This window comes from Populus alba, chromosome 9 (assembly GCF_005239225.2).
Source record: "Populus alba chromosome 9, ASM523922v2, whole genome shotgun sequence".
In the NCBI taxonomy this organism is placed as follows: domain Eukaryota; kingdom Viridiplantae; phylum Streptophyta; class Magnoliopsida; order Malpighiales; family Salicaceae; genus Populus; species Populus alba.
In genome coordinates, this window is record NC_133292.1 from 10679287 (window position 1) to 10706737 (window position 27451).

General features: G+C 34.9%; 6 protein-coding genes across 6 annotated transcripts; 4 read left to right on the forward strand and 2 right to left on the reverse strand.

Moving 5' to 3' along the window:
- Positions 1-1606: 1606 nt before the first annotated feature.
- LOC118058800 (peptidyl-prolyl cis-trans isomerase CYP21-1) lies at positions 1607-5083 on the forward strand. Its single transcript, XM_035071555.2, has 7 exons — positions 1607-2170; positions 2716-2797; positions 3014-3061; positions 3821-3844; positions 3968-4150; positions 4297-4372; positions 4723-5083. The coding sequence occupies exons 1-7, from the start codon at positions 2069-2071 to the stop codon at positions 4883-4885; spliced, it is 678 nt and encodes a 225-aa protein (XP_034927446.1). The 5' UTR covers positions 1607-2068; the 3' UTR covers positions 4886-5083.
- Positions 5084-6333: 1250 nt separating this feature from the next.
- On the forward strand, positions 6334-9077 carry LOC118058802 (uncharacterized). Its single transcript, XM_035071556.2, has 3 exons — positions 6334-7564; positions 8083-8428; positions 8675-9077. Exons 1-3 carry the CDS (start codon positions 6525-6527, stop codon positions 8933-8935), a joined length of 1647 nt encoding a protein of 548 aa, XP_034927447.1. The 5' UTR covers positions 6334-6524; the 3' UTR covers positions 8936-9077.
- Positions 9078-10352: 1275 nt separating this feature from the next.
- LOC118058803 (26S proteasome non-ATPase regulatory subunit 4 homolog) lies at positions 10353-14120 on the forward strand. Its single transcript, XM_035071557.2, has 10 exons — positions 10353-10485; positions 10607-10720; positions 10812-10917; positions 11413-11527; positions 11614-11823; positions 12185-12482; positions 12622-12745; positions 13364-13467; positions 13562-13630; positions 13754-14120. Exons 1-10 carry the CDS (start codon positions 10474-10476, stop codon positions 13799-13801), a joined length of 1200 nt encoding a protein of 399 aa, XP_034927448.1. The 5' UTR covers positions 10353-10473; the 3' UTR covers positions 13802-14120.
- Positions 14121-17447: 3327 nt separating this feature from the next.
- On the forward strand, positions 17448-18938 carry LOC118058804 (actin-depolymerizing factor 5). Its single transcript, XM_035071558.2, has 3 exons — positions 17448-17579; positions 17682-17941; positions 18582-18938. Exons 1-3 carry the CDS (start codon positions 17559-17561, stop codon positions 18730-18732), a joined length of 432 nt encoding a protein of 143 aa, XP_034927449.1. The 5' UTR covers positions 17448-17558; the 3' UTR covers positions 18733-18938.
- A 3020-nt stretch (positions 18939-21958) lies between these two features.
- LOC118058805 (anthocyanidin 3-O-glucosyltransferase 7-like) lies at positions 21959-23798 on the reverse strand. Its single transcript, XM_073411562.1, has one exon. It carries the CDS (start codon positions 22737-22739, stop codon positions 22113-22115), a length of 627 nt encoding a protein of 208 aa, XP_073267663.1. The 5' UTR covers positions 22740-23798; the 3' UTR covers positions 21959-22112.
- Positions 22797-23504, reverse strand: LOC140955966 (flavonol 3-O-glucosyltransferase F3GT2-like). Its single transcript, XM_073411462.1, has one exon. The coding sequence runs from the start codon at positions 23502-23504 to the stop codon at positions 22797-22799; it is 708 nt and encodes a 235-aa protein (XP_073267563.1).
- Positions 23799-27451: the final 3653 nt, after the last annotated feature.

Here is a 27451-nt window from a genome sequence, read left to right on the forward strand (position 1 = left end):
AGTTTTGGAAAAGAAATGATTAAAAAAGAAGAAGAAAAAAAAAAAACATGAAATTGGACTCTCCCTGGAGACTCTACCCAGCTATCTAAGATATATATATATATATATATATATATATTAACATGAGTATTCATGTATGTATCTCGATTAATTTTACGAATTCTGAAATTAATGATTATATAAGTTTTCAGTGATTTTGAAGTTTGTGAGACTCGAACTAATAATATTTAAAAAGTAAATTTAAAACCTAGTAAATTAAATTGAATCTTTTAAAATTATTATTCTTATATATATTTCAATTAATTTTAAAGATAGTAAATTATCCAAGAGATAATGCTTTGACAGGAGCTACAATACAACAGCACATGTTTTTCCCATGGAAGCAAGTTCCTTTAACAGTGAATCTTTCTAACTTGAAATTTATTTAGATTTTCTTGTCGATCGAGGACCCACAGACATGCATGCAAATATGTAAGGTGATGGAATTATCACAGGCTGGTCCCTCCTCTGCTTCTTTGACAGTGGGAGAAATATCACAGTACGTAGCTAAACTCGAGCCAGCAACGGATTGATTCACGCTTAAACGCGCGAGTGATGAGATGATTGCTAATTTCATTTTTATTTCATTTTTGGTTTTTTGTTTTTTATAAAAAATTTCTTGATTTTTAATTTCAATTTTATTTGTTGTTTTATTTTTTTTAATTCATCCCTTTAATTGGAAACTTTTTGTTAACCTCTCATTTATTTTTTATTTTCATTTTCATCCTTGTCCTTTTAATTATATATATATATATATTATTTTAGATCATTTTGTGGAATTATTTTTTATTTTATTTTATCCTTTTATATTTGATTTGCTAGAAATTATGCTTTGTGATTTTTTTTATAATACTTATGATTGAATGATGTAGGTCATAAATTTAAAAAGTTTACGTTGTTCAATATTGTTTTTTATTTTCATTTTTTCCCTATATTATCATTTTATATTATTTTTTAAAGATTTATTTTATGATCATCTTTAATTTATTTTATCTCGGTCTCATGACCTGGGCTACGAGTTTGTAAAATTTTTTTTTTCAATTTTTTTTTTGTTTGTATTAATTTTTTTGAAGATATCATTATGATTTATCTATATATTTTTTTATTGTATAAAAATGACCTTATTTTTTTAAAATAAAAAATAATTTTTTTGATATATTGGCCTTGCATATTTTTTTTAATCTTATTCAACCATTTTTATATGGATTTCTATTTTTATTATTTTTTATTAATTTTAATAAATAAATTTATCAAACAAAACCGAGCAAATGTTTTATTTTACGAAGTCAAATATATTAATTTACATCCATCTTCTATTTTTTCTAGGTTTATTTTAGTTACTATGAATGGTTGTTTTATTTATATAAATAATTTTTAATTTTATTTAATTAAATATATGCATAATTTTTTTGATTTACGTTTTAAATGTTTTTATATAAAAAATACTTTAAAATGATCAATTTACTCAATTTTTTTTAAAAAAAAAACATTTTATGACCCGTGGCTAATCACGGCTTAAATTGTTAGTTATATATATAGACCTTGCCAAAATTTCAAGAGGTTGGGTTCGTGTTTCTCCGTTTCTCAACTCAATTAAACATCAAAACATGGGGGAGTAGTCCCAATTAAAACATTACAAAACCCAACTCAAACCAGCACTGTACAGCCCAAATCTTTCAAGAAATTTGTTCTTTGGGTTAATCCTATCGGGATTAAGAAACAGGCAATAAGTGGCCTGTCAATTGACGTTGCCCGCCTTCACCTTAATCTCCACCACATACCGTGCCCAGATGCCATCCTCTAAGAATCAACAACGTTGTTCTCGTTGTTTCAACTTCTTGCAAAGGAAAAAATAATAGCAAAAAAACAGTTTCAATTCTTAGCAATCACTGCTTTGATTTTTCTGGACACTCTTCAGCTTCTAGACCCGAAATAATCCCTCTCAGGCAATCGAGGTGGGATCTTTTTATGCTGTGACCCATGAAAGAGAATCAAGTAAATCAATGAGATATTAAGCAAAATCAAAACTATGGTTAGAGTTTTTCCAGCATGTATGTTTCAACCTAAGTGCCTCCTTCTCTTCACTGTCCTGGTTATTTTTCTCATCTTCGCTTTTACCAATCCTAAGCAGGTACCTCTCTTTGTTAAAGTTTGTTATTTTTTCTTAACTTTAGTTTTTCTCAGAATAATTTGGATCCAGACTTGTGGGTTTTGCTTGATTTTTTGTGATTTGGGTTTGGTTGTTGAGTTTGATTATTATTGTTTTGTCAGTGGTTGTTGTGAATTCATTGAAAATTGAGTGGATTAGTTTTGGATAAAGGCAGTAGTTATGTGTTATTGTGGTTCTGCTTTTGCATTGTGTATCAAAGGTTTTCAGATGTTAGCCTCTTGTTTGAGCCTTCAGTTTCCAGTGGCTAAGTTTTTACGTAAATTGACAGGTTAGCCTAAGCGTGTCACTGTATTTTATGAATCTTTATAAATGATCCACAGTCTCCAATTAGCAGTTATGATGACAAGCCGGATCGATTTTGTTAGTTGTCATGCTAAATTTTTTCCTCCCTTTTGGTTCAGTGCTGGTTTATTTGTTTAATATTTCTTTCAGTTTCAAAAATGCTGCATTGCTTCTTGTTTTGTGTTTATGAAGTGCTAAGTTACTGTTTTTATTTTGTTGCTTAGGATGAAGTGAAGGAAGAAGAACTGGACTATGAGATAACACATAGAGTATACTTGGATATTGATATTGATGGGCAACGTCAGGGTACAGCTCTTTAATCTGCACTATTGAAGAACTTGTAATAAGAACTAATATTTTGGAAAATCTTCTCTCTTCTTTTCCTTAAGAAGCATCAGAAAGAAAAAACAATTTTCTAAAGTACGCTGATTCTATTGGTGGTTGTGTATCAGATTGATGTCCCATAAGCTGGTTTCCTTTTTATCACTTATTAATTTTGATTATATGTCTGGATTTCTGCAGGTAGAATTGTTATTGGATTATATGGCAAGGTTGTACCAAAAACTGTAGGTATGTTTTTGATAAACCATAAATGTGATGGACAATCTACCTTCAATTTGCGAAATCCAAACTCGGAGATAATCAGTATTCCCATGATGAACTATATTAGTTTAGTACATTTATATTTTAGATGGTTGAATAGTTGATCTAACCTTTAAACTTCTTGTGAAACTTCCTTCAGTCTCCACAAACAACCAATGTGTTTCTCCTTTTCTTGCTTGCTCGAAAAATGGAAAAAACAATGTCATAGTTGCAGTTGCTTATTTAAAAGCTCTGGATAACTTAGTTAACATCTCCTAGTTCCTGTTCATGTATGTAAGATCATCCAGACAGTATATGCTTTTCTAGAGGCTCTTTCACTTCTACTCTCTATTGTCTGATATATTATATATTTCCATTTGCTCACTCTTTCTTTATGTTCTTGGCATTATGAATTAAGTAATCATAATTCAAGATAATCATTTTCTAGCATTGATCACAATTTTGATTGTTCTGTGACTGTTGTGTCTGATGTTCTTGGTTCACTTTTCAAATAAGTATATACTGGAACTGAGTTTACCCTTGAACCAGTCTAGACAAGTATAAATCTAGACATAGTATATATCATTCAAGCTGTGCTAGGTTTAACAAGCAACTTAAACCAAAGGGAAGAAATTTTACTTTATCACGATTTATTTGGAAAGCCAGATTGTGCCTTTGAAACTGACCTTCATTTGTTAAACCATTTGCAAAAATGTGTCTACTAATTGATTTTTTCTTCTTTTCCAGAAAATTTCAGGGCTTTATGCACAGGTATTTTCCACCGTCATCTTTTTATTAATTTCTCATGCTATGAATCCTTTTGCTTCCACTGTCAGTGATAGAAGCCATTTCTATAATTTATGTATTGATATAATTATTTCTATTCCCTTTCAGGGAAAAAACATAAGGGTGCAAGTGGGAAAGCCCTCCATTATAAGGGAATACCTTTTCACCGTATAATATCTGGCTTCATGATTCAAGGCGGTGACGTGGTTTACGGTGATGGGAGGGGAAGTGATTCTATTTATGGCAGTGTTTTTCCAGATGAAAATTTTAAGATAAAACATTCACATGCAGGTAATTTAGTTCATATCATTATGCTGATTGCTCTTTATGGCCACCAGTCATGAATATAAATAGTTGAAGCTGCAAGTTATTCTTGAGTTTGAAGGCTTCTCATTACTATCATCATTTCTCTCACTTTGTTTGTTCCATTTCTGCAGGAGTTGTTTCCATGGTGAATTCAGGACCAAATTCCAATGGTTCTCAGTTTTTCATCACCACCATCAAGACTAGCTGGTAAGTTATTGTGAAATATAGATAATATAAGGAGCAGGCCTGGTCAAAATTGCTGGTTTCTGGCAACATAGCAAGACCTGTGTCTGACCATGTCTTGTCCATTTTAGACTATCTAGTTGTGAAGCATTTCAAGCTATGGGATAAGTTCTCTTCACCACCCACAGCAAATCTGTCTCTGAATGAAGCTAGCTGCTTCCACACTAATGCTGTTTTATCACTATGGTTTAGCTAGTTCTCCGAGGATTTGCCATTGACAAAGTAATTGTGCAGAAAGTCTGCATAATGATGATGATGCATGAAACTAAATCTATGCTAGACTGATCTCTGGATGCACATGTCAACTTATGCAGGTTGGATGGAGAGCATGTTGTTTTTGGAAAGGTTATCCAAGGCATGGATATTGTTTATGCAATTGAAGGGGGAGCAGGAACCTATAGTGGAAAACCCAGAAAGAAAGTAATTATTGCCGACTCGGGAGAGATACCCAAGGACAAGTGGGATGAGGAAAGATGAAGCTCCGTTAACACCAGCAAGTTTTTGTACTCTTGAATTTGCTAATCTGTGATTAGATAATTGTTTAGTTGCATATATATTGAGCTACCACCTGTCATGTTTTGGATCCAGAGTCTTATGCTTTACTGGATATATTTCATCACTCTGTTGTATTCGATAACTGTTATTAATAGTATCATTTCATTTTCTTAGCAACCATATTGATCTGTTCTCATCTCCTTTTCATTTCCAGATTATTAAATTCACTTCAATTTTTATTCAATTGATTACCATCTTGCAACCGTAGAGATTTGTTCTCGTGTCCTGGAGACTCCCTCAAGGTTTAATTCCTTACGGTCTTACTGATGCTTTATTTGAATGCTTAGACCCTGATAAGATAAATATAGAGAAACAGAGACCTGTTATTTCATTTCCGAACAGTGGAAATTATTCTTATTCTCTATCAGCTACATAAGCATCGGGACATGGCGACAAGGGAAAGTAGATCAGTGAAATATTTATATATACAAGGACGGCCGGACGGGGCCAATAAGCTTCTACCTCACATGAAGGTTAGACTTGAACATAAATAATCACAAGGACTGACAAGAAGACATGATAAATATTCAAGGTTATCTGAAAGATCTCATGGATATTGCTGTTGCTTTCGAATTTCGTGTTTGTCTACGACTTTGTGCTTGTCATGTAGACAACTTTCTTCTTCTGTTTTAGCATTTAGGGCTATTTTGGTACCCGCATTTGCCCATCGAAGACTCTGTCCCCCCCCCCCCCCCCCGTGTTATCGCCCATGACAAATTTTTATCATCTATTTTTCTTGCAAAATTCTTTCCAGTAATGCTTCTTTGGATTCGAAGCAGAAAAGTAGCAAGAACAACAAACCCATCTACCATGAAAGCAAATCCCAAGCATAATATATGTGATTTCCACACAAAAACAAGACATTATGCGGTACTGGTGTAATGTGAGCAGTATTACTAGACACAGCATAGTAGCCAAAATTGTTATAGGATGAAAGCTCTCATCTTAAATAGCTTAATCACTTACCTCCTGACAGTTGACACATAATAGTTGCCAGAAATGGACAGTAAAAAATAACTATCTGGTCACCATAGTTTAATCACTTAGGAATCTCCGATGAAGAAACTGCATGGTATTAAAATAACTCTTTATTTATTGATTTTAAATCTTTAAAGGGATAACCATATAGAATGTTAAAATCTTTTTTTGTTAAAATAAAGAGTTGTTCATGTATATTTTTCAAGAAATGCATAAAATAGAGGGAAGATTTTAACTATTTTTTTATCTTTAAACTTCCTTTTTTTTTCCTCCTTCTATATAAAATATAAAATGAGTTATTAAAATGCATTTTTATATTGAAATATCATATGAAAAAAAATTATATTATTTAAAACACTATAATAATTTGGCTCTGTCATATTGATTTTGCCATTGCAAATGCCATCACCACCTAAAAGTCACCATCCAGATTCCAGACTGTACAGACCATATCCACCAGTCCCCCACACAATGCATACAGACAGTCAACGACAAACAAACCCAAAAAGAAGTATGCTCTCTTGCCTATCGCTACCACCACCTTAACCACCGTCCACTAACACCACCACTCCTCCTCTCTCTAATGGGTAGCAGTGAAGAAGCCAACAAACCGGCCTCACTTTATGATTCCTCTTCACAATCACAACCTCTGCTCTTGAAACCTCCTTCAATTGAAGAGCCAAACCAACCTGACGAACCTGAATCTGACCCGACCCAGTACCTCCAGATCTCCTACAATTATGGTCCTAGACCTTTTAAAGACCTTCCTTTTGTAATCTTTTTTGTTTTTGTTGTTCTTTGTACTTTTGGGTTCGGTATCTTCTCTGTTTTTCACAAAAATTCTAATTACTCCAATCTATCTTCTTATAAATATGATTTGAATTCTAATTCTTGTGTAAGAAATTCGACCTTTAATGGTTTTTACGAGTCAAGATTTGATTTTTATGCTTTGAGTTCATCAGGTTCAGTTTTTTTGAAGTCTTTGATATGGACCCTCGTAGTTACTTTGATTTTGAGTGTGCCCATTTGTTTTCTTTTGCTTCTTTCGCTTAAACATTACACTAAGCAGATTGTTTATGTGTCACTTCCTTTTTTTGTTGTCATACCTATCTTCTTTAACGTGTACTGGTTTGTTGCTTGTACTGTTAGCTCTTCTTGCAGTGATGCATTCCCTTTAGTTTATAGGATTTTGGTCTTGGTTTTCGTGTTCTTGATTATTGGGATCATTGTGTGGATTTTTGTAGCTAATTGGCATAGAATTGAATTAACAGTGAAGATAATTGGGGTTGCCTCTGATGCTTTGTCTAAGAATTTGGGTTTGTTTGTGGTGATCCCGTTGTTAACGCTTGGATTAGTGGTTTATTATGCGCCAATAGTGGTATTTTTAGTGTTTGCGAGATTGAATGGGAAAATTGTGCCTAAGGAATCAAATGGAGAATATAAGTGTGTTTGGAAGCAGGATAGTTGGGTGCCAGCATACTACACATTGGCAATTCTTACAATGTTGTGGTCTTTGACTATTATGGTTGAAGCTCAGGTTTATGTTATAAGTGGAACTGTTGCACAGTGGTACTTCACGAAGGAGGATGCAAAACCTAGAAGAAGTATAAGAAGTTCTTTGAGGTGATCTGTTGCTACTTATTCTTTTGTTACACTTATTACGTGAACATTGCATGTGTTTTTGGAATGTGGTTTATATTACAAACGGTTCTCTTTATTCTCATTTTGAATTTTTGGACTCTGGGATATGCCAATAGGTTATAATTTTTTGGAATGATTCTCATTTCAAGGAGTCCTCTTAGGAGTCCTTATTGAGCCAGGCACCTGTTAGTGGTGGTTGTCAATGATTTCGATGACTTGAATGTCTTGATTGTTGATCCTGCACCTAGCTAATAGGAGTATAGGACAGCTTGAAGATTTTCTTTTGTTGGCCGGAATTCTGTACCTCCAACTAGATAAAGATTTCGCATTCCAATTAATCTCTATAAATTTATAATTGTTTGCAATATCCTCTTATTGTCCTCAATACTAGTATCTCAGGGCACATTTCCTAACATGCTCAAGATGAAAGTTTGTTAGAGATTTATAATCATCATCATGACATGATTATTGTTTTGACCTTTGTGTTTAAAATTTTGCAGACATGCCTTTGGTCCCTCGTCAGGCACTGTATGTTTATCTGGACTGCTTATTTGTGTTGTTCGCTTTGTGCGTGCCATTGTCGATAGTGCAAGACAAGAGGATGTTCCTGGGATGGTGAACCTTGTCTTGCGGTGTTGTGTCAAAGCATTACTTTCAGCAGTAGATTTTCTTAACAAGTTCACAATCAACTTCGTGGCTATAACCGGTGAAGCCTACTGCACTTCTGCAAGGATGACATATGAACTATTAAAACGTAATCTGCTATCAGCTGTTTTTGTCGAAACCGTCTCCACTCGTTTGCTGGCTGGAATTACATTCGTACTCTCAGCAATATATGCAATTGTGGTGAGTAGTTATTCTAACCTTTTGCTCCTGTTGTATTCCAGAGTTCCTAGTTGATGGTGATTTACCATGAGTAGGTTCTGCATGTATGTCCATACCAGTAATTTACCATGTGCTTGCATGTTGAAGTTATCTTTTGTTTTGCTGCTGAAAGAAAAGGCTGACCTTTTATATCAAGATGATTTGATCTAATGGTCTAATGCAATTGTTTTTTTTTTTTTTTTTTTGTAATTCTGAATTTGTAAACAGGTCTGCGCTATCCTGAAAGGTGCAAGCAGTATGGGGGTTTATTCATACGTTGTAGCAGTTCTCGCATGGGCACTCCTGATTATTGTGCTGGGTTTCTTTGTTCATGTGCTGGACAATTTGATCGAGACTGTTTATGTATGCTATGCCATAGATAGGGATAGAGGAGAGGTTTACAGAACAGAGGTCCATGAGGTTTACAGTCAGCTGCCTATTAGTAGAAATCATAGGCCGCCTATTGCTCCCATTGCTCCTGTTGTATAACAAAATATCCTTGTCTAATCTTTCATGATTTTTGGTGTGTCATTTGTTGTCTGTATGATTTGATAACTGCCACCTGGCAGATTGTGCATAACTTCCATTTGCTATGAACTTTGTTTAATAAAGAGCTGGATTTTCCAGGCAAGTCAAAGTGCAAAGATGTTAATATGCCCTATGACCTGGTCTTAATGTGGTTTCATAAAGCATGTTATGGTGGCATGTTTCATTCGAACTGGGGTGTAAGCTCATGATAAGTGCTCTCTCTGATGCTTTTAGACTGTGCATGGCTCTAGTGGTCCTGAAGGCAATCGGTAGCCATGGTTTTCAACCGTGGACTTGTACCATGCATTTGTCTGATGCTTCTATCTATTCTTATGTTTGTTCTGAGAAACACAGGGCACCCAATGCCTGGTGATAGCGTTGTAAGAAAAAAGGAACGTTCTTCAGGTCTGTTTGCTCCTTATTCCTTGTTCATAATGGGAAACGCTGTTCCATGTCTTCGCTAATCTTATACATGCAGAATTATGCTCTCCGTATGGTCAGACTCACAAAGGCCTTAAGCAACATATTTCCATGGCTCCTTTAATTCAGAAAAGAGATCTGGGGTTTCTTCCTGCCTTAGCTTCTAGGGCACATAGAGCAAGTTACGAGAAAGGGGCGTGAAGAACAGGTAAGAATTTCCAGGATAAATGGTGGGAGTTTTCATAAATCCACCATGATTTGTCCTCCTCGTACACAAGTTATTCTAGACTCTAAGCAAAAAGAGGTAGGTACAAAACATGTCTCGTCGATCCCACCTAACAGCGTATTGACTAAAATCTAGCTCTGGACAAATCCTGACAAAGTTCAAATTGTCTACTATGATCCCGCTAGAAATGTTGGTAGTCCTCCGGGCATGAATTCAATTAAATTTCACCTAACAAAATGTTACTTTAGTCTTCTTCTCAATTAAAATTAGAATTTCGAGTTTTTTTTTCCAACAATGTGGATTCAATAAAAAAAAGGGTTTTGTATCAAATTATTAAAATCTGGTATGACACAACTCTGTAACGAATTAACTTGGGCTATTTAATTTTATTTTTTTAAAATTAAAACAATATATTTTTTTATTTTTTTAATAAAAATTAAATCAAAATTTTAACTTGATTAACCATGTAAAACCAAGTTAATTATAAATTATTAAAAAAAAAAACACTAGACCGGGGGCTGATTCCTGCATCAGCCTACGGTCGGGTTAATAACTTTTTAATGTGCCCAAACTAGTAGCTAGATATGCCTTCTCTAGTCTATCGGGCCCTTATGAATGGGCCTTTTAGCCTAACGAATAGTTTGAATTTCGACCGATCAAATGCAACTTTAGGCCTTTGGGCCTACTCTGCATCCCGTCTTCTCTTAGACAAAGGCTTCAGGGAGAATAAAGTGGAAAAACATCAAATTTATTTTAAAGTTCTTGTGAGCAAGAAAACAAACGAAAATAAAAAAGAGCTTTTTCTTCCGATTTTTCTTCTCGCGCAAGCACAGCACAGAGAGTAACAAAAACCATGGTTCTCGAGGTAATAAACTGGTTGAAACCCTAAAAAAGTAGTCATTTGTTGTTAATCTAACAATTATCATGTTCAACATGACAAATAATTTTGCTTTTTTTTTTTTTTGTTTGGTTTTGACGATGTTTAGGCGACTATGATATGCATCGACAACTCAGAATGGATGCGAAACGGCGATTACTCTCCTTCTCGCTTTCAAGCTCAAGCTGATGCTGTTAATCTCTTATGCGGCGCTAAAACCCAAGTAATTTAACGATTTTCTTTTTGGGTTTCATTTGTTTTTTTGTTTGATAAATCTGGTTTTGATTTCTCTGGGATTTTTTGGGTAATTGAAGTCGAATCCAGAGAATACAGTCGGGATATTAACAATGGCCGGCAAACAAGTTCGGGTTTTGACTACTCTTACTAGTGATCTGGGCAAGATTTTGTCTTGTATGCACGGTGCGTTTATTTTATACCATGCCCCATTATCCTTCAATTTTTATTTGAAATTATTGTGGATTTAGATTTGTTTCTTAGATTGAATTATTGGTGGGTTTTACTTTGTTTTGATAATTTAGACTTTTTATGTTTACTGGGTATTATCGAGTTCGAAATTTTTATGCACTGTGAATGGAAAAGATCACTACTTTGTAAACGTGTTTTGATAATTATGAGTCTTTTATGGTTATTGGAGATGATCTAATTCTGATTTATTTTTATTGTGATGGTAAAAGTTTAGAATTTTATAGCTAACGTGATAGATTGCACCGATTAGAACTGTGTATAGGAGACAAAGAATAGCAAAGCTTCTTTCTAAATATGAAAAACACCTTAAACCAACTCTAAAGAATGTTGGTGGTGATAATTTTTCAGTTGAATTCACAAGCATTCTCTTGCATTTTTCACCAATTATTTGATATTAAAGTCTCTCTGTTCAATTTCATTTTTATCTAGGTCTTGAAGTGGGTGGTGAGATGAATCTATCAGCAGGAATTCAGGTTGCACAACTAGCTCTTAAGCATCGTCAAAACAAAAATCAGCAGCAAAGAATAATAGTTTTTGCCGGAAGGTAAGCTTGTTAGTTGGTTTGCTGCGATTAGCTTGTTCTTTTATGTTTATGATCTAAGTTTTCTTATTTGCTAAATGTTTTTCTAGTCCTATCAAATATGACAAGAAAATGTTGGAGACCATAGGGAAGAAATTAAAGAAGAACAATGTATCTCTAGATATTGTTGATTTTGGCGAAGAAGAGGATGGGAAGCCGGAGAAGTTGGAGGCTCTCTTCGCTGCTGTCAATAGCAATGACAGTAGCCATATAGTTCACATTCCGCCTGGTGGAACTGCTATTTCTGATGCTCTGATGAAGTATGATACTCTAGCTTCCTTTCTTTACTAGTTGAGGCTACAGTTATAAGTGTGCAAATTTATTATTGTTTCCTTACCAGAATGGTTCAGAATATACTGATTTGAAACGGTGATCTGTTACAATAGACATGTTATGTGTTATAACTGTGGATTTGATATGGAGAACTGAAGTAATTCACATATAATTGAAGAGCTGCTCACAATTTGTTTACTTGTGATAATAAGCAACTGAATTGTATATGATTAGATCAGATATTTCTCATCTCATAATGATACGCAAGATATTGGACCGATCAATAATATTTTACTTCATTTACAATGTAGTTCGAGTGATATGATTTTTTTGTTCCTACGTTGGCAGCACACCTGTATTCACTGGAGACGGGGAAGGAGGAAGTGGCTTTGCTGCAGCGGCTGCAGCAGCTGCAGCTGGTGGTGGTGACTTTGATTTTGGCGTAGATCCTAATTTAGATCCAGAGCTTGCTCTTGCCCTTAGAGTTTCTATGGAAGAGGAGAGAGCTAGGCAAGAAGCTGCTGCAAAAAGGGCTGCCGATGAAGCTGCTAGACAAGAAAAAGGAGAAGAACCATCATCCAAATCACAGGATACAACAATGGTTGACAAGGCTGCTGAAGCAACTAACAGTGCTGCTGATCCAATGGTTGGTTTCATTTTGACGCATACCTTTTGTATTTGTGTGTCAGCACTCCTGTTGGACAAAGCTTGCTCTATGCTTTCTGTTTGGGTGCATCTCTCTGGTTTCTCGATTTAGCTTTGACAATTAACTGTTGTGGTGATAGGATGAAGTGAATGCATTGCTTCAGCAGGCTATTGCACTGTCAATGGAAAACCCTGTATCCGATCCCTCTGTCCGTGATTCTGAAATGGGAGAGGCAACTAATGATGATCAAGATTTGGCTATGGGTAGGTTCTGTTCCATTTAAAAGGCCTGCTGATGCGTCAAATTTCTCTCTGCTTATGGCTTCTCTAAATTCATATATACAAAAGTGCTCCTATGTATTATTTGCTACATGAACACTTGGGTGGGAGCTCAAAGCTAAATTTGATTTCCGACTGATTCTTGTATGATATATTGACATTGATTTTTATATTACTTCAGTATTTCATGATTCTTTTTCACTTGTATTGCGGGTAAGAGAATTCAGGAAGGAGAATGTGTTATTAAAAAACCAACAATTATGGGATTTGCATGCAATTCAATGTTGAATCAACTAGCAAGTTTCAATGCACCCAAAATATATGCAATTATTCCATTTCTTCTGGAACTTCTCCTGGTATTTGTGTAGTTATGATTTTTTTTTTTTTTATGATTGTTCATTGATTTTTCTTTTTCAGGCTCCGAATTTATAGGTAAACACATCATTTTTGACCTAGTTACAGGGAAATTGACATTAAACATTTCTTTAGCCTTGCCATGCTGTGTGCCAGTGCTCAAACACTTGTCAACTTTGTTCCGATGCCATGATTTTTAAATTTAATTGGTGAACCTGCTTTGATCCACTGAATATCTCTTGCATGCAGCTCTTCAGATGTCCATTCAGGAAACCGCAAAAGATTCATCAAGTCAGTCAGACATGAGCAAGGCACTGGAGGATCAGTCTTTTGTGTCATCTGTCCTTGCATCAGTAAGTATTCTTTGAACCTGCCTATAAAGAACTCCTTGATGAATCACATTCAGCGCATGTTGTTTTCTTTCTGACATTTAATTCCTCTTAACAGCTTCCAGGAGTTGACCCTAACGATCCCTCAGTGAAGGAGCTGCTAGCATCTTTCCAAGGCCAATCTGAGGTGTGTTCATGAAATTCAGACAACATAACCTGCATTTCAATTGAGCAATGCTTTTTATTTAGCCTGTTCATTATGTCAAACATTTGCAATGCATGTGTCTGACTTTTTATTCGTTGCTACCAGTCCGGACAAAAGAAGGATGAAGATAAGCCACCAAGTGATGACAAGTGAAACGTGCTTGACATGTCTTCATGAAAGAAAGCTTCTGTGCTGGTGACACAAACCACATTGCACTGATGAGAATGAATGAAAAGCAGACTTGATAGAAACACATGTTGAATTTACTACTGGTTTTCCAATTCTAATGATTGTCACTTGAATAGGCTGGATATTGGAGTAGGATGTTAGAATTGCTGTCATTATGCTTTTTAACGTTATGCAATAGAATTGGTATCGTGTACTGCGGCGCACTTTATGGTTGCTGATTGGGAAGGAAACAAGGGCTTAATGTCAAGATTGAAACTGCTTTATGTCATTTTCATATATGTCACACTGACTTGTATCTTGCCTATTCGTTTCCCTCCCCCTATCCTGATTGTGTGAAATAATGTCACCGGCCAGGTAAATAATCTGGTGAGAGTCTGCCCGGATCCCTCTTTGACAGAGGGTAAACAATAGCACAAGCCAGATTGCCCTGTTCAGAATTTGTATGGGAAGAGGCATTGCCACTGTTAGCAAGACTGGAGGCAGAGCTGTTATCGGCTTTAAGCCTCTACAGAAACTGCTAGTTTTTTTTCTTTGTTAGTCCAATCACATCCAAGAAATGAGCCATTAGTGATTTTCCTGCCAGATGCATAAAAGATAGACAAAAGGTTTATTCTGGATGTGAGAATTATAAGTTAATTAATTGAGATATCAGATTAGCTCCTTTACCTTAGCAATCTATATCATTCACTCACGTCCATCTTCTCGATATTTTCCATCAGGCATTGATGTTTAAATGGCCTTGCCAATCACATTAAACACCTCCAAATCACTCACGTCCATCTTCTATTTCACCAGGCGTGGCCATCATCTTTTTCAGGGGTGGCTGCGAGATTCGCCGAATTCATAACCCTGTGCTAGGATTTAGGTGCTCCGCCAAATTGAGTAGTTCCATTAAGAAGAAGCCAGGAACTAAGCGAGGGATTCATGGGGCTGGAACAGCTAGTAACCATTCCATAACCACACCGTGCCCTCCCCATATTTGTAAGCAGTAATGACTAGACATTCTATGAACAAATAACTCATGGCTACTGGTTATGGGACATGTGAAGAGTTACTAATTTCCACAGAAGAGGGCCACACCATGAGGGGCATGTCTCCCTTTGAACGTCCGTTTCTTCTTTTGCTTGCGGTTTTGGAAGATTTTAGTGTTTGTACTGTCTCGAATACCAAACTAGCCATCTTTATCTGGAATCTTGGATAAGCATACGCTTATACTATTTGATGGGATGATTTGTTGGAATGTTGATCATATCTGCCATACTTTTGTTAGACAAGCTTGTGGAAAAACTCAAAATCTTGGAGAGATGAAATCTTCAACTTGCATACACAGTTTTCACCACCAAAAAAAAAAACTTTCAATCAATGTTCATGCTACTCTTGGGTTAGAATTTGCCCATAAACCTCTCTCTGATCGGATCTTAAACAAATACCTGTTAGATTAAATTACAACGTAGATCGATGATAACTTGGAACTATTATTATTTAATTACCAGACAAGTTAGAAAACCCTCCGAGGGTCAATGGTTTCACGCTTTCATTCGCACCAAAAAGCTTTTACTCTTTAGTTTTCAGAGTCTTTTCTGTGGTTCTTTTCCTCCATCCTCTTCGCTCCTTTGCTTTCACGCAAAGACTAGAGTTTGAGGAACACGAAGATAGGGAGAAGGGGATGTGGGTGTGTGATCCGAGATTGGGACCACCGTATTGTTTGCATAGCTTATGTTCATATGCAGTAAAGCATAGTAGAAGTAACGATATCTCATGTATTTTTGCAGGCTAAATCGCCAGCGAACCGGTTAGCTAATTTTAGTTTGATGAAAAAAATTTTGAACTGAGATTTTTTATTAATTAATTAATGACATGTTTGTGGGTTTTTTCGATGTTATATTATGATCTGATATGGTTTATTTATCCTCGTTTTAATGAATTTTGGGCTTTAAGACCCTATTTCAACAAAAATAAAATGAAATAGAAGTACTTTCTTAGTTTATGTAACCGGTCATGTAATTGAGCAAGTTGGTGAACAATGCAAATTGTAGCTATGCTACTTCACTTTTACAGCAAGCCTAACGAAGGTCAAAATTTTCAATTCTTTTGCCAAATAATCCCTTCACCACAGATGTTTAATCAGCCTAGTCCGATCATAATCTAAATTCAGATTCTAATAGGATTTTCAGTTGAATAAAGAAAGAAGAAGATCAAACTTGATTGACAAACTCGTTTCAAATGGTTACATCAACTCTAAAATAATAATAATAACAATTAATCCCAGTTGATGTAATAATCCAAACAATTCTCTTAAAATCAGTCCCAAGCCAGTCCAGTAGCTGTGCCCTCCACCGCACATCAAGAAAAAAATAATTATTCAATTACCAAATAAAATGTCTTCACAGTGATGAGATCCATAAACGATTTTCACGTAAAACAAGCGTTGGATCTCTCATTTGACGGAATACATAATAAGTTCTCCTCTCAATTTTCGCATTAGCGTGAGATGTAAAACCAACTTTGCTCGAGGCAATTATTTGATTATTCCATTGATGAAATATAAGTAATTAATCTCTTTTCGAATTAATCTGATTTCTATATATAAATGTTCTATAAGTAATCTCTTTTCACATTTCTAGTTGCATCATCCTTATTTTTATATAAGGTAAACAAGGGACTTGATTACAATACCGGTAGCAAGACATGAACTAAATTGTAACTATTTCATGCTATTTTTTTTTTTTTTTTAAAGAGAAAACTGTTTTATATTATATTAAGATAGTGTTTTGTTAATGTTTCAAATTAAAAAACAAACAAACAAAGATAATAAGGATAAAAACATTTTTTGTTGAAGAGAAAAAAAATAAAAATATAAAATAAATCTGCATCTAAATAATTTTTGAATGAATCTTTATTATTTTAAAACATGTATTATATGAAAATATATTATCTTATCTCTAATATATTAAGAGAATAACTAAAACTTGTCTAAAATACAAACGTAGGGTAAGATTTTTTGTTTTTTGTTTTTTAAAGAAATAAGTGATTTTTTTTTTTTACAATTCCAAATCATTTCAACTAATATATAGTGCAGAGTTGGTTTAAGGTAAATAAAAGTCTTGAACAAAACTATAAATAAAATATTTTAAAATATTTAAGAAATATTTTGTTATGTATATCTGATAAATAAGACCTTGAAAAATTTTCATTTTATACTTGGAGTTTTTTTTAAGCGGATCCAATAATTTTTATTTTACAAAATATATTAGCAAATATAAATTTTTTATTTTTAAAATTTTTTATTAAATGAAGGTTTTGGATTATTATCCAAGTAACTCCCGGTTAAAATGTGGGATAAACAAATGAAATGAATTTTCTTCATGTATATTTTTAGATTAATTTATAAGGTTAACTAAGATTAAATCTCATTTTCAAAAGATTTTAAAAGCACATTTTTTTATATAATTCTAATTCCATAGTCTAAGTAAAATGAAATAAAAACGGTTAAATTAAAAATAATTACTCATTAAAAAAAATATGGATAGAGTAATTTGGTCATCGAACATATATATAGATCTAGTATATGGATAGAGTTGTAATATTTGCAAACACTAGTGGCAATTCAATAGCAACATCTTTATATAAAGACCAATGCCCCCATGCTTAAACCCATACCACCATCAATTAGTCTTGCTAGAGAAAACAATACTCGCACTTCTCCTCCAGTTCAGCAGCAATGGCGATGGCTTTCAAGATGGTATAGCAACATCTCCTCCTCCTTCTATTCCTCACCGTAAGATGTCAATGTTCCTAACATATATCCGTGTCTTTGTTTTGTATACATATATGGTAATGACAGGCAACAACAGGCATGTGGGTGACTGATGAGTGCAAGAATTCATTCCATCAAATGAAATGGAAGAGAGTTCATAGGTACATAGTGTTCAAGATTGATGAGAAGTCAAGGTTGGTCACCGTGGACAAGGTTGGTGGCCCTGGTGAGAGCTATGATGATCTTGCTGCTTCATTACCGGATGATGATTGCAGATATGCTGTCTTTGATTTCGATTTTGTCACTGTTGATAATTGCCGGAAGAGCAAGATCTTCTTCATTGCATGGTCCGTCCCCTCCTTTTGTAGACTCTTTCTTTATGAATTATCATCACTATAGGATCGACATGAGCCACTTTTTTGCCCCTTTTCAATCACACACACAACCAATTACTGAGTATTTTAAGAGTCTTGCTTCCTCCTCGCACACAAATAGGTAACAATGGGTCCCCATTTTATGTCAGAAAAGAATTCAACTATGAGCATATATATACCAATTATTAAGAAAAAAGAACGAGGCTTGGATCTGATTTGTTGCCTCGCCATGTTAAGAAATGATTAACAATGAGTACCGTGGATCAATATTCTCAAATTTGAATGTAGACAAATGTGGCAAGTCAATGTTGGCAATAATACTAGCTATAGGAGGGACAATTATTTTGATTTTGATTAATCAGTAGGGAGCTTTCAGAGTTTTAGAAGCAAGTGGGTTGATGATCAACGTCTCCTCCACATGTTTTTCGACAATTAAAATATTTAGGTATGTTGTCAATGGTGACTTGAGTCTCACATGTAGACAAAAGGGTTGGTTTTTTTGGAAGCATAGTATATGTAATGATATGAAACATCCCACTATGTATACTTTTCTCTATTCACACTAACAATTATTGGGTTGCTAACGAATCTAGCTAATTTGGATTAATTTCAGGGCTCCAACAGCATCAAGAATCAGAGCAAAAATGCTTTATGCAACTTCCAAGGATGGATTAAGGAGAGTGCTTGAAGGCATCCACTATGAACTCCAAGCAACCGACCCAACTGAGATGGGGTTTGATTTGATTAGGGACCGAGCCAAATAAATATGATTTGGATTAGCTAAATTATGTACTGCCATCTTACCTTATTTAATAACTCCAGCCCGACGTGCTTTAATTTCTTGTTGTAACTTGTCTACCTTCATGTTTCAGATTTTTGGCACTAATGTAAGTTGATGTTCTAAATTGTAATAACACTTACGTGTCATGTGGGTGCTCATAAATTTGACGACAAGAACCTTTGGATCCAATCTCTTTTAACATGGAAAGGGCAGATAAAGCCATAAATTAGTGTGATTATAAGATGCCTTAACACTACTTCTACTTCCACTAAAACAGCGTGACAGTTGTGAGTTCATGATTAATTTAATACATTTGTATTTGCATTAAAATTAAGGTTTGATAGACTGAGTTCAAGTAAAACAATTTAAATTATTATATAAAATTTAAAAATATAACTTATATTATTTTCTAATCCATTTAAATTAATTTCAACCTGACTTCAGTTTAGATACGAGGTTAATTTCTACATGTATATACTTGTATAGATAGATGGTTAAGACGCCATCCCATCGCTTGACTCCCCGTATCTCATCGGATTTTGTAGGTAGGCAGTACTTGTCCGATAGAACATGAGGTAATAATAGCGTGAACTCCTTTTGACTTGATTTGAAGGAGCCAGAGAAAAGGGCAAAAGCCATGGAAACAAAACATGCAGATAAAAACGCATAGAGGTGATAAGAACTAAAAACATGATTGTTAATAGTTTGATGAAGATGTGACGACACCACCTCGACGAAGACAGATGACAGTACTCTGCGAGTGGTGGTCTTGGGCATGCTAAGTACTTGTTAAATAACTCTCTTTTAAAACAATTAATTATCGTCTTGATGAAGAAGAAGATGAGATATTTGCTCTTAACCAGCCATGCTAATTGCCATGGTGGATGTAAGTTGCGATTTCAGATTTCTATCAACTTTGGCAGGCAGTGATTTCTGGGTTCCCAAGAGCACAGGCATAATCACGTAAAGACCCAAGTCTCAATGACCACCTCTATAAAGGTTCAGCACCATGGAACCTAGGGGCTACAAATTAATTAAGAAGAGAATTGATGTCATGGGCCACAGCCACAACAAACTCAAATCATTCTCAGGCACCCAACTCCATATAATTTCTACCATGTGGAGGAGCTTTTATCCTCGCAATTACCTCTATCTTTAGCCTATAATGACGTCCAAGATTGGCTAAAGAAATGATGATGTGCTTTGCCCATCACTTTGATTTCAATTACCCTAGGTTTGATGGAAGGGGAAAATCACCCGTAAATGACACCACCACTGTCATAATTCTCACCCATGTCAGCATGGCCATTTGGATTTGTGATTCATGTTGAAATTGTTGATGCATAGAATAAATATTTTAAATTATAAATATGTGATAGTGTTAGAAAATTTACATTTTAACTCTAGTTTTTTATTTTGTTTAATTATTATTTAATCAAGTATTGTCTGTTTTTTTTTTCCTTTAATTTCTGTTTTGATCTCATTAAAATAAATTCTTTGTTTTTTTAAAATTATTGCTGAGTTAGTAGCAATACATTGTTCACTATAGTTAGTGGCTGTTAACTAGAAAAATTTGTTAAGTTTTCTCATATATTTAAAGACATGCAGTTAATAAAATAATATCTGAGATATTTTATCAAACATCTTATGCGTAGTTCATGTTCTTCAATACCTAGCATTGTTGTTCTTGATTGTGCATTCCTTCACTTGCACAAAATACGAGAACACAATTCTTAACAGATAAAGAAAGAGAAATAAAGTTAGAAATTATTTTTCAGAAATCAAATATGACATGATTGAAAATTGAAAAAAAAAAATACTAAAAAAGTTAACACACTATCTTTCCTATTAAAACATTTCCAATTCTCGAAGTCTAAAAATAATATTTCAAATTAATCAATTAATAAAGCATATCAACATGAAATTTATATTCATATATCATCACTAAAAGTATTTCCAACCCAAAACCCTTCACATTCCTTAACTCCACCAATCAAGTTCCCAGATTGATCACCACTCCCTGAAAGCCCAACCTCAATGTTAATTACCGCAGGAAACCCTAATTAACCAGTCCCATGGCCGAATCACACCAGCCAGCTTATAATGCACCCCGGCATTCAATGTCATTAAAACCCATCTTGCCATGTTCTTTGCCCTTTCCAGCTCCATACATCACCAGCCCGCTTACATGAGAATCAACAATAAGATAATTAACATTCTTGGTGTGTTTTGTTGATGCAACTGGATCTGTGACCTTGTGAACATGTCACTCTTTGTAATAAAGTTGATCCTTCAATTCTCGAGTAAAGAAGTTTGTATTTTGTGCTAGGGTTATGGACGTGGAACTTGGCTTTCCAGTTAGCAGTCGTATTCATATAGGCTGGCAGCATATGCATCTCAATGACTGAGAAAGATATGACTTTGAATTCGGGTTTGGTGGCTGTGTTACTGGGCGCCAATAAAAGGTAGAAGAGAAAACAACCGAGACCGCTACTAGAAACGCTGAAACAAATATATTTGGTAAGTTAATTTGCTGCATAAAATATCAGATGGTGAGGATTGGTGCTCGTTACGGGCAGTGGAAGTTTCATCTTTCATGTTCGATGTTTAAATGGTGATTGTAGCCGGTCAAGTTTTTGTTTTTGTTTTTGTTTTTTTTTTTCCCATCTAAATAGCATGATTACTTAATCATACAACAATTAATTCTTAGTTAAAAAAAAATAGCTACACCGAGGAATAACAACCAATGTCATGTTGGCCTTTGGATGATTTTGAAGGCGTTGATCTCAAAATGCTTTTTCCAAAATGATTTATAGAGTTTACGTGTACACTTTCTATAAACGCAGAGTTCCTATGAAATTTCCATACCTTTTTTAACAGTAACACGAGTCCGGAACAAATGTTGTCATTTTCCAATAATAATTTTGTATTTTTTCATTATTGGCTGATTGGATATTTCAAAACTGAACCCAACGATTCTAATGATTAAATGTTCTTTTTGTTGGAAACAATAGCCAAAACAGATAAGAAAGAGAATTTGAAGGATAAATGGTAGAGCTGTAGCTAAATACAAGAAGCGATTTTATTATTTTTTTTGTTTTGTTTTTTCACTTACAAAATACAGAGAAGAGGAAAAGATTACACAACAAGGGCTGAATTAATGAAGCTTAGAAACACTTAGACTTCCATAATCTAAAGAAGACCAACAGAACAAGAGCCACAAAAGCTAATAATAAAAGACATTGACCATTACAAATTACATTCAACACTTTCATCATGGAAGGATATTCATGATATGATCATGCATTATTGAAACTCTCAGGTGCCTTCCACAATGTTTTCAAATTTACCATACAAGATGCGTTACACCGATGTGATCTTTTCCACCAAAATCTTGAAATCTTGTGTAGCACGGCCACCAGGTGCAGATGCCTTCAATACAAGCTCTTTAAGGGCCTGGACTCTGCTCCGAATTGTTCTCCCTTGTTCACGTTCCAAGATGAGGTCCAAGCTCTTGGCAACTCCAGTCTTTGTGAAAACACCCCCGTCAATTCTCACACCAACTCTCCACTCGTCCGCTATTAATCTTGCATTCAACTTATTATCCGCAAAGAATGGTCTACAGATCATTGGAACCCCATTTGCAATACTCTCATACACAGAATTAGCTCCACAATGTGTCATATGCACGCCAATTGAGCTATGTCCCAATACTTGAATCTGAGGTGCCCATGGAACCACCTTTCCATGCGTGATAGTCCTGTCTAGGAACCCATTCGGCAAGCAATCCCTCATGTTGTCCCTAAGAGACCAAAGGAATGGAATTCTACAGACTTCAAGAGCCTCTGCTAGCTCTTCTATCTCACTATTAGGGATATTCACTACAGTTCCAAAGCCGATAAACGCCACTGACTTGGCCTTTTGACTATCCAACCATGATAGACAACCCGTGGCATCTTCAGTTGAAGGTGGCAACGGTGGCGGCGGCATGGATAGGCTGATAAAGCCGACATTAAGCAAGTTCGAAAACTTGGATTTGAGATCGTTTTAGAGGGGTTCAGAGTAGAGCTCCCGGTAAAAGTTCAGAACTAGAGTATCTACTTTTGGCACCATGTGTCTAATTTGACCTAACATGCAAGAAAAGAGTGTTTCTTGTGCATCTCTTGGTAACACTTCAGCAGGCAGATCTGCAAAGTGAAATTCAGATAATCCTGGAACTTCCAAAGTTTGGTCTTCAAGCTCTACATCGTTGCCGTCTCTGCCACTATTGCTGCCATCATGAATGAGAGAATGGGCGTAGCGTTGGCGAATCATATCAGTATAAATATGTGCGGAGAGGGAATGAGGCACCGGGGTCCAAACAGGAATCCAAGGAATGCTCAAATTCTCAGCGATTGATCCAGCAAAGGACAAGAACGCGTCTGTTAGCAAGCAACTTATTTTTTGGCCAGTTTCCGCCACTGCCATGTCCAATGCCGTCTGAAAATTCTCCGGCGTCTCCTTTATGAATAGCTCGACTCTTTCTTTTGGATCTCCAGAGAAAACATGATTCAGCGGCACGCCATCCGCTACATTGTAGGCTTTAACGTTATCAGGTAGGTTGGTTCTTGATGCTAAGAAGATCGAATTGTTGGATTTTTCGGTGTTAAAAAAGGAAAACCTCGTTTCCTGGGCAACCCTCGCTAACTTGAGCACTAGATCAATGAGAGAGAGAGGATGAGAACCAAAAGGGAATGCAAAGACGGCAACATGCATTTTGTTTTCTGCGTGTTGGGTTGGTGTTATGGAGCTTGACATTGGATCATGTGGAGTCACAACAAGAAAACAGGTCACAAACAAGGAAGAAAGGGACAATGGAAAGAAAGGGGCATGCACAAAAAGCAACACAAAGATTTACATGGTTGAACTTCCACAAGGAAGATGGTAAGGATATTTCATCATGGAGGAGCGCAAATTATAAATGACTCAATCTCTCTCCATCTTTCTTTAAGAAAAAACACCTAAAAAGATACAAGATTTCAATGTTGTTTTTCTCTCTATTCTTGTCTTAAAACTGGATGCTATAAGCAAGAAATGATCGCCTTCTTTATAGTAGAGTTGCGAGGACTTCTCTGCAATTAAGCAAACTTCATAGGACCAACCCATTAAATAAGGCTAGCTGGCACCTGCAAAGTTGACTTGTTAGCAGCTGCGTTAGTAGTTTGGGAGTCTCGTTGTATTGACTGGTTGGCACCACCTTTTAAAAATATTTTTAAAAAAAAATTAAAAAATTTTATTTTTATTTGCTTTAAATTAATATATTTTTTAGTGTTTTAAGATTATTTTAATGTACTAATATCAAAAATAATTTTTAAAAAATAAAAAAAAACTTTATTTTAATTTATTTCTGAGTAAAAAATACTTTGAAAAATAACTACTACGCCACACTTTCAAACACACCTTTAACTAGTTATAGGTGTTTGAGAGTGGAGTTATTATTGTTTTTTAAAATATTTTTTTATTTAAAAATTTATTAAAATAATATTTTTTTTATTTTTAAAAAAATTATTTTTGACATCAGAACATTAAAATGATCTAAAAATATAAAAAAATATATTCAATTAAAGTAAAAAAATTCAAATTTTTTCAAAAATATTTTTAAAATGCAAAAACATACATGGCTTTGACTATATTATTTTAATTTAAAATTTTTTATTATTTTTATATTTTTAACGTACTATATCAAAATTATTTTTTAAAAAATAAAAATATATTAATATATTTTCTAATAAAAAATATTTTTAAAAATAATTAATATCATACTCTCAACCTTTCTTAAATAATAATGTGGTTACCATGTGATAAATTCATTTTTTTTTATATGAGGTATTTTTATGTTTTAAGGATTTGTGATGGATTAGAGAATGATTGTGATTATATTTAGATTTAATTAAATAATGAAGTTGTTGGATCTCGTGGAAGAGAAGCTTCGGTATCTTATCGCAATCTAGATTTTTTTGTTAATGATCATAGCATTTCAGGCTTCCACGTGTGTTAACTTGTTACATGTTTTCTTTATCAACTTTTAATTTATTTAATTGTTTTTTTAACATACAATTTAACATTTTCTCTTACTCTAGTAAATACTTTACTCGATGAAACTCTACATAGTTTAATTAAATATTTATGATTTATCATAGATATCATAGTTTATTTGGAGTAAATCTCTAGATTTACGAGACGATTATTAATTAAAACTCATCTTGCCACGTTCCATGTCCTTACCAGTTCCAGACATCATCAGTTCCATACAATAAGGAAAAATGCACGTCCGCAGAGGTAATTAATTGGTGTTTGTTTGATGCAACTGGATTTGCGAACATGTCACTCTTTGTAATAAATGTAAGATCAGTTGATCCTTCTCGAGTATTGATTTAAAATATAACTTAAAATTTTATTTTATAATATTGATTTTTAATTTAATACAAGAATATTTTTTAAACACTTTACACATTGAAGAACATGCAAAAAAAAAAAAAAAAACTAACATAAAAATCCATGCAAACATAACTTGTGAGCATCAAATAGTAAAAAAATAAAAATAAAAATAAAACTCGATGATGAAAATATATATTAATAATAAAGAAAAAAAAACTACCATTCCCTGAGCAATGACGCAGTGTCCACTAGAAGGGAGGGTAGAGCAGTGAAAAGTTAGAGTGGGTTTTCTTTTAGCTAGCTACTGTGATGTTATTTGACTGTTCATTAATTCGTAGCTTCTCACTTCTTACACGAATTTGTTAGAAATTCATACAACAATTACTTCATGCAGTAGCATGGAATTAATTCTACTGCAGAAGGCAATAGATCAACGGCGACATGTGGCTTTTGGGTCTATGGTAGATCCATCAAGCTCGTAGGTATCAGTATCAATGCATTCAAGTGTTTCATCGAGTACTTGAACTAACTCCTCAAAATTCCTGTAAGAACATCAAACACCCACGCGACTTTGGAATAACACCCAATGTCATGTTGGCCTTTGGATACTTTTGAAGGCATTGATTTCAAAATGCTTTTTCCAAAATGATTTATAGAGTTTCCGTACACACTTTCTATACACGCAGAGTCCCTATGAAATTTCCATATACACCTTCTTTAACCGTAACACTGTAACAATTTGAAGGAGAAAATAAATGATTAAGAGAGCTTTTCACGAAGAGATTTAGCTGTATTATTCACATTCAGCTTAATGCATAATAGTCATGTACAGTATTGCTTATATACAATTTTACTTAACAAACTATTTTGTCTCTTCTGATAATTAATCAAAACAGAATTTACTCATAATTAATCAAGACAAAATCCATTTGGTTGCAGCACGTTTATGCTACTGGTAGTCAGTTTGTTTGTTGCTTGGTTTGCGTTGCACGGCACACTGCATGGCATGTTGTTGGTGATGTTTGTTGCTGCTGTTAATCTGCTGGTGTGATGCTGGCCATGCTCTTTATTTGTTGCGTTGGTTTCAGATGCAGGAGACCCTGCTGATGTGGTCTCTAATATCCCCCCACAAGATGGAGAATAGAGATTAACTATTCCCATATTGGAAAGATGTTGTTGTAGAACTGAAGCAGGAAGAGCTTTGGTAAAAATGTCTGCTAGTTGTCGTTGGGAAGCAACATGAGCAGTGGTGATGAGACCAGCTTGTATCTTGTCACGAATAAGATGGCAGTCTAGTTCAATATGCTTTGTCCGTTCGTAAAAGACTGGATTGACAGTAATGTGAAGAGCCGCTTGGTTATCACAGTAAAGTTGAGCAGCTTGGGGATGTGAAAGAGAGAGATCCTGAAGAAGATAATGCAGCCAAGTTAATTCTGAGCAAGTGGAAGCCATAGAGCGGTATTCTGCCTCAGCTGATGAGCGGGAGACAACAGATTGCTTCTTGGATTTCCAAGAAATGAGAGAGTCGCCAAGAAATATGCAATAACTCGTGACTGATCTTCTAGTGTCAGGGCAGGAAGCCAATCAGAGTCACAGAAGGCTTGAAGCTGAAACTGTGAGGAAGAAGGCAAGAAAATACCTTGGCCAGGTGCAGTTTTAATGTATCGAAGAACACGATGGGCTGTGGCGAGATGGATGTTGGTAGGTGTATCCATATATTGGCTAAGGATTTGGACAGGATAACAAATGTCAGGCCTAGTGATAGTGAGGTATAAAAGGCATCCAATAAGACGACGATACGAGCTGGGATCTGATAAAGGAGTGCCAGAGGTTTTGTTAAGTTTAAAGTTCTGTTCGAGAGGCAACTTGAGGGGTTTGATGGCTAAAGTTCCTGAATCAGCCAAAATATCCAAGGCATACTTCCTCTGACATAAATGAATACCTTTGGATGATCGAGCAACTTCTAAGCCAAGGAAGTAGCGTAAGCAGCCAAGGTCTTTGATTTTAAACTGCTGATGCAGGAAGGTTTTAAGGGAGGAGATAGAGACCGAACAGTTTCCAGTAACAATGATATCATCAACATAAATGAGTAGTGCAGTAAACGAATTGTTATCCACTTTAGTAAATAGGCTGTAATCAGCTTTGGATTGTGTAAAACCAAAAGCAATGAGAGAAAGAGAGAATTTAGAATACCACTGGCGTGAGGCTTGCTTGAGGCCATATAAACTTTTGAGAAGTTTGCAGACTTGAGTGGCCCGACCTACAGAATAACCAGGCGGTTTGCG